Below are 6,845 nucleotides of genomic sequence, written 5' to 3'. Positions count from 1 at the left end.
GTGGGCGGTCGGATGGGTGTCGGATGTGTGGGGTGTGTGTACGGGGACACGCCGGGGACTAAAAGGGGGGGGGGGGTGGGGGGCTAGCACGCGCAATGAATGCAAACACCTAATTCTACCTTGGCGCTGGAGTTACCAGCATGAAGCGCGTTCCTGATGAGTCCCTGGGGATCAGTGACCACCAGTCTCGACATTCGCCTCTTACAAGTCAGCCCCTACACCTGTTTTACTCGCGCTGCCCTTTGTCTCTGATATTGGGTCTATTACCAGCCTTGTGGAATCAATCTCAAGGTATGTTTGAGATAGTGCGGAATTATTTGTCACAGGATGAACTTGTGAACAATCCTCAACCCGGGTCTTGTGATTCCTGGCGCTGTAGGAGGCAATGAAACGAGATAAATCATAGATTATTATGCGCGAGCCTTGTCTGGGGTCCGACGAGGCTGCATTACCTTCGTAGTTATGTAAGTCGCTCCATAAAGCGGCAGGACCAACCGCGGCACAATTCGCTGCGATGTTATTACAGGATGGATGGACAAAGACTTGCCACTCTGGAACTGCGCCATCAATTAACCATTTCTTCATCATCTGTCCTGTGGGTCACATCCCCAGACCTGTGAGTGTATTAAAGACTTGTTCGAGCCATTTATTTCTGGGTTTAACCATGAGCTCTGGCTCTTCATATCCTCCCACCTTCTTTTCTCTCCAGCCCAGACTTCTCCCACTACCACAGCCAGTCCGCAATTCACCACACGATCATTCTCGACAATTCCCCCCACAGCCTATACGTCGATCTTCGCCCAGGCTCTTCCGCGACTTCTTCAATGCTATGCCAGATAGTGCCTCACGCAGGCAAGCTACTCTCCCTCGTCCTGTACCAAGTCACCAAGACACTTTCTACGACGTGAATCTTAATCGCGCCCTCGAAAACGCGAATCGCGCCATCCAAACCGCGCAAGAAGCCTTCCAAGAAGCCAGAATAATACAGACAGACAGTGAGGTGCCTGTTCAACTACCGGACTCGACGGCGCAGGCCGACACCTCTCTACGAAGATCAGACGGTGCACCTTTAATAGCAAGCCAGTACACCCCCCTGACCACACATCCTCACGATCCTCCCGTTGCCTATCGATACACGCCCATCAGCAACCTGAGCGAGTTCGAGTACAATCTCCCTATTATCCCTGCACCCTTGGGAATTTGGCCAGCCAATCCTGGAGTTTATTTAAATCGTCTGGACCCAAATCACCCATTTGTCGACGGAAGGCTACCGTCAGTCTTGGAAGAGGAGGCAATAAATCGTCAGCGAGAAAACCACCAGAACTGGGTGCGCACCCAAGCTAGAAGCAGTCACCGTCGGCGTACGGAGCAGGAACAAAGCCAAAGCCGAGATCTTCCACAGGTGACCATGTCCCCTCCTTCCTCATCTCTGAGAAGCACTGCCACTCGATCTTCTCAGCATCAGCAGCCATCTACGCCAGGTGGTGAGACGGAGGATCCCTTGATCGAATCTGTGGACTTGACAACCGTTACCGACGCTGACACCCTATCCGCCGCTCTTGCCAAACAGAGACAAGACACCATCTTGGCTCAGAACCCTGGAACAGAAAGCGGCCGTACTGCACTCACCGCGTACAAGTGCCCTGTGTGCATGGATACACCCACCGATGCAACTTCTACGGCCTGCGGACACGTCTTTTGCCACCGGTGCATACTTGATACTCTGAAGTGGTCTATTCAATCACGAAGAGAAAATGCGCCGACATCTCGTAAGACCAGAGGCGTGTGTCCTGTGTGCCGCAAAACTCTGGATATGAAAGATACCGCGGGAACTGGCAGAGGTTTGATTCCACTAGAACTGAAGTTGATGGTGAAGAAGCGGAAACGAGAGGACAGCTCGGAAGAGAAGGCCAGGGAGAAGGACAAGGGCAAAGGAAGGTCTTTGGCCAATGCAGAAATATTGAGCGATGGAGAGGGGGGTGAGATCGGCAAAGAAAGTGGCTCCCGGCCGACAAAATCAGAACGTGAGACCACAGAAGATGCATTTTGGGGCACCTTCATCCATGAACATGCCTAGACGGCTTAAATTCGGATATGGACAGGAGCTCTTATCTGGGTGCATTATTTGAGCACAGCCTGAGGTGGCTATTTTCAGACATGGGAATGGTTTGGTTATGTGACTTGCCATACGGGCAGCATGGACTGCTATTGCATTGTACTGGATGGGAAACTCGACACGGCCTTATGTTTCTGCACCTTTTTTTTTCTCCTTTAATGATACCCACGAGATGATTTTCACGACTTGCAGTGTTGGGACGAAACCGGGCTTTATCTCTAGATTGAGTTTTGAATTTGAGGAATAGATAGGGATGGAATCCCAGGTGATACCTACCAGATCCCTTTTACAGGGGTCGAAACAATACCTTCTGCGCCTTCTGAGTACCTGCTCTGACTCCGAGCGGAGGTCCATGTATTATACGCAATCCCTCTGCATGCAAGACTACTGTAGCTAGCCCAGAGCGTTGAAATTGTGAGGAAACTGCGGAGCATGAGAAGCAGAGCGGCATAGTTGAGCAGGGCAATATACAGCCTCTCCTAGATAGCACCTTTATGTACTCTTCTCTTCCCCATTGTCACGAGGAAAACGGCCATGTGTGCAGGGTTTTTCAGCCCAACCGGAGATAAGTAGAGAAATGTTTTATAACGTGGGATAGTGTAACCCTCTATGCAGCCTCGTGACAATCTCGATATAGTCGGGCTCGTTCTCAAAGCAGAGAATGCCGCGCTTGATGAAGAAGTCGAGGAGGACGCACGTGGCCGACGGCGTGAACTCACTCCGTCGTAGTCGGCCTAAGATCTCCGAGACAGTCAAGAGTGCAAAGTATTTGACCTCACCGTCCATCGGGACTGGGGCCACTCCTGGAGCGAGGCCGACGTGGTAGCAAAAGTCGATCTCGGGTAGGGCGAACACATGGCCTTCGCCATACTCTCCCCCGCCCCTCCCCACGTAGCTGAGGACGCCGGAAGGGTAGAGCCGGCCGTGCAACACTGTATCTGACAGAGACGCCTCTTCTAGGGACTCACGTAAGATGCCGTCGAGCGGAGACTCGCCCGCTTCGAGAGCACCGCTCGCAGTAACGTCCAGAAGCCCGGGGCAGTAGTTCTTCAATATGGAGCGACGGGAGACCCATACCCTCGAGTCTGGAGTCAAGAGGGTGGTCGTCGCACTCGGGCAAAGCTCATACGCCACGAGTTGTACTCCATAGCATAAAACCCCGAACAAGGGGGCTGCGTTTCGCGGGATCTGCATCACGACATGTTTATCGTGGTTGTAAACAGCGAAAGTGTCCTCGCTCAAAGAGTTTATTCCGAGAACTACCATATTCTCTGGGAGAGCTAGGGTGGTGAGGATGATGGCATTTCGAGTCTCGCATGAAGTGCCACGGAGCGTCAAGGTGCGCTCAATGTCGCAAATCTCCCAGTGGTCTGGATTCCAGATTATCTTCTGTCTAAGTAGAGGGGAAATATGACCAAAGGTTTGAGAAGAGCCTTGGACGCAGAAACGGTAAAACTTTTCGAGGTGCTCAACATCGAGGAAGCTGCGAGAGGGTATGTAAGTAGATTTCACTGATTGAACGTCGTAGTACTGACTGCTCGCGAAGAATTTCCAACAGGCTCTTCATTAGCATTTATTGGACCGAGTTTGGGAGGTGTATTTTTATTCATCAGGAGGACTGTTGTGACTGTTTCTCAACATGGCGAAGAAACCCCCAAGTGGAGTTTCAAGATGCGCTCGCCGTACTCGGTACTAGTAGTGGGCCAAGATACTGAGGTTCTTTCAAGAGAAGGTCAAGCGACAGTCGAATTCGGCGAACATACCACGTGACTCAGCCTTGCAGCCTTAAAAAGGGGGCGGAGACTCCTTTCAACTGCCACATAATTGCGTTGATCTTGTGCTTTATGAAATTAGCCACACAGGTTACCTGAGGGCCAGATGGTCTCCAGATCCGCCTTGTCGATAATGCCGTTAATGAACGCATCAACCGCCATGGCTTGGCTCAAGTCGCCGATATTGTATTGATGGGACGCTGATGATAGGCCTTCTAAGGAGTTCTGAAGTGAGGCTTCCGGCGGGGTTATCTCTAGAGGGTAATTCACGGCAGTATCCTTAGGGAAGACGGTAGCTGTTATCGTCGTTGAAAGTTTGTCATGATACTTGTTGCCCTTCTTGTGGTTTAGGTCGGCGCAACCAGCTTGACCTGTCGGCGCGATCTCGCTCAGAGAAGAAGTATCAGTGGTATCCAAAGCAGACACCCCCACCTGCCTCGCTCCGAGTCCTGTTGCTCCCGTAGAAGCGGGGTGTGACAAACTGTGCGGCGTTGGACTGAAAGCCGGTATGTCGCTAGACAACTCTGGGAATCGGTGAAAGATGTCGGGCCCCATGGTCCAGCAATTGATATCAAGTAGCCTCTGGTCAAACAGCGGCGAGACCTTGTATAGCCCAGTGGCTTCTTCCTGGACATAGCAATCACGGAATTGATACGGCCAGAGGATCTTGAGGCTGCTGCAAAATAGGGACCAGAACTCGTTGCCACAGTATCGGTGCTCGTTCTGGATGAAGCGATCGCGCAGGGAGGGCCATGCGAAATAGTCGATCGCATAGCTCCGGGTCTGTTGCCACTGTCGTCTCGTGCTGTACCATGGCGGCAGACGAGTATAGCGCCCGTGTGTCGGTTCGGTGTGGAATTGGAGGAGGGTGTGCATCGCGCGGAGAATGGCTAGCCGTTCGACATTCGGACACATACTAAAGAGGGTCTCGTCGATATGTCGCAGGATCTGCCACGAGGGATGCAACCGCCCGCGCTGCGCCACCGAGGACCATCCCTCGAGCAGGGCGCGGATGGGCACGTCGTCCGACTCGATGTCTGTGGCGGGCTGTATCTCCCCTTCTGCCCATGACAGGCGCTCACCGAGCACTTCGTTAGCAAATGTCCACTGGTTGCCTCTCCACATAGAGCCATCTTCCCTGCCTCGTGACAGCGGCGTGCACGTCTCATGGCAACAGGAGCATCGTTGGGAGGTATAGGCCCAGCCCGGGGCGTAGTTGGAAAGACTGAAGTTGACATAGACCTTTTTCACAGGATCGCGGCCGCCACAATCTCGTAGGGTCGGCGCAGGAGAAGACACTTTGACACGCTCGGGTCCCAAAAAGACAACAGGCCCTGGGGTTTTGATTGTGTTGGAAGGGAGCTGAGGAGTAGTCAGGCTATTGGGCAGAGCCTCACTCTCGGCGACATTGGCCCTGGCTTCCTCTGAACTCATTGGTGGCGGCAATGATGTAGTAGTGCCGTCATCAAAACTATATGTGTCTTGGACAACAAGACTGTCACCACTGTCTGCTGTTGCTGCTCGACAACCCTCATCTTGAGTTCCCTGTGCCGCGCTCGTCGCTACTACTCCTCCTCGAATACCACAGTCCGGTACTAGATCAACAGCTGTCCACTTGCAGTAGTACGGTTTCACCACGCTCCATATGTCATGGAAGTTCTTGACCATGGCATCTCTTTCACGCTCCAGCTCCGTCAATTTCTTCATCAGCACGGCGACTTGACCGCTGGCATCTCTTCGTCGGAATTCTTCCACTATGGCCTCCAGATGAGCGATGTGGGTCTTGGTGCGTTCGCGGGCCTGCCGCTGGCTTCGTCGGTCAGACTCTCGTTTTCGCAGACGGCCCGGAGAGACAGCCAAGGGGGGGTCTTTGGCGTCAACTGCAGCTAAAGAACGGAGTTTGTTGTCATGGGGGCTCTTTGGTGTCCGCGGTGTGTTTGTTTGACGGGAACGTGTCGCGCAGAAGTCCATGGAGTCGAGACTGCTGATGGTTCTTCAATTAGAGAGGTTGATCTGATTGTATGTATCACTATCACGGGACTGGGAATGGCCGACAGCGAGTTTAAGAGCGATGGATACACCTCATATAGCCGGCTCAGAGATAGCGTGGCATCTGTAAAAGAAGGAAATGGCATTGTACCAGGTACAGCCATGGCGCTGAGGTTTCGATCCAGGGATAATGTACTACAGGCCCAATGGGGGCTCGAGAATCGTAAAGGCGACTGAGGCCGTAGCGTGACCGTCATTACATTGCCTTGGCAACTCTACTCTCCCATTAGTCACACCTCTTAACCCTGGATTATGTCATTCCAAGAGTGCTATCACGTGCCGTTACCACTGTTGAGCCATTAGCGCCCTGGCAAGCAACCCCCCCTCACATAGTTGCCGAATACCTTACCGCTCCGTTACACATCAATCAACCCCTGTTCAGCCACACAGTGCCTTATTGGACTCATGCACTTCGGTTGCAGCACAATGCAACTTACAATCACACTGGCCTTTACCTGGTCTTGATGATTGGGCCATAGTCCCGACTCGGTGCCTTAACTGTCATGCCTACCTCTGGTCCTCTCAGCCTAGACGGCACACTCATCGATTTCTGCAACTCAACAGGCTCACTCCTACACACTAAGGCTGCGGCTTTGTCCAAAGCACAACCCCCCTGCACGAGGTGGACAGACTATCACACCTGAAGATGAGGGGTTTCTGAAATGAAAGGATCGTCGCTTTATGTTTCCAGAAGCGTTCTTGGAGTCCAGTGGCCTGCGACACGGAGTGAGGCTGGGAACAGCATTGTTCTTCAACTCAGCCTTATCAAGTTGCCAAAGATGGCCCCAATTCCCACTACTGCAGGCGAATAAACTAGCCTTTGGTCCGTTGTGAAACAACATCCATTTGCAGCTGTCAATTGGTGGGCGAACATGCCATCTCATACACGAAGTAAGGCTGCAGAAAAG

At 52.6% G+C, this 6,845-nt stretch overlaps 2 protein-coding genes across 2 annotated transcripts; both read right to left on the bottom strand.

The window, feature by feature from the left end:
- Positions 1–2,698: 2,698 nt before the first annotated feature.
- On the bottom strand, positions 2,699–3,683 carry AYO21_01504 (hypothetical protein; the record flags this gene model as incomplete). Its single annotated transcript, XM_022651487.1, has 2 exons — positions 2,699–3,599; positions 3,652–3,683. 2 exons carry the CDS (start codon positions 3,681–3,683, stop codon positions 2,699–2,701), a joined length of 933 nt encoding a protein of 310 aa, XP_022516460.1.
- A 283-nt stretch (positions 3,684–3,966) lies between these two features.
- On the bottom strand, positions 3,967–5,859 carry AYO21_01503 (hypothetical protein; the record flags this gene model as incomplete). The annotated part of the gene is made up of 1 exon (XM_022651486.1): positions 3,967–5,859. The coding sequence occupies one exon, from the start codon at positions 5,857–5,859 to the stop codon at positions 3,967–3,969; it is 1,893 nt and encodes a 630-aa protein (XP_022516459.1).
- Positions 5,860–6,845: the final 986 nt, after the last annotated feature.

This window comes from Fonsecaea monophora (genome assembly GCF_001642475.1).
Source record: "Fonsecaea monophora strain CBS 269.37 chromosome Unknown Scaff5, whole genome shotgun sequence".
Lineage (NCBI taxonomy): Eukaryota > Fungi > Ascomycota > Eurotiomycetes > Chaetothyriales > Herpotrichiellaceae > Fonsecaea > Fonsecaea monophora.
The sequence above is the reverse complement of the archived record's forward strand: the minus strand, read 5'-3'. Positions and strand labels throughout refer to the sequence as shown.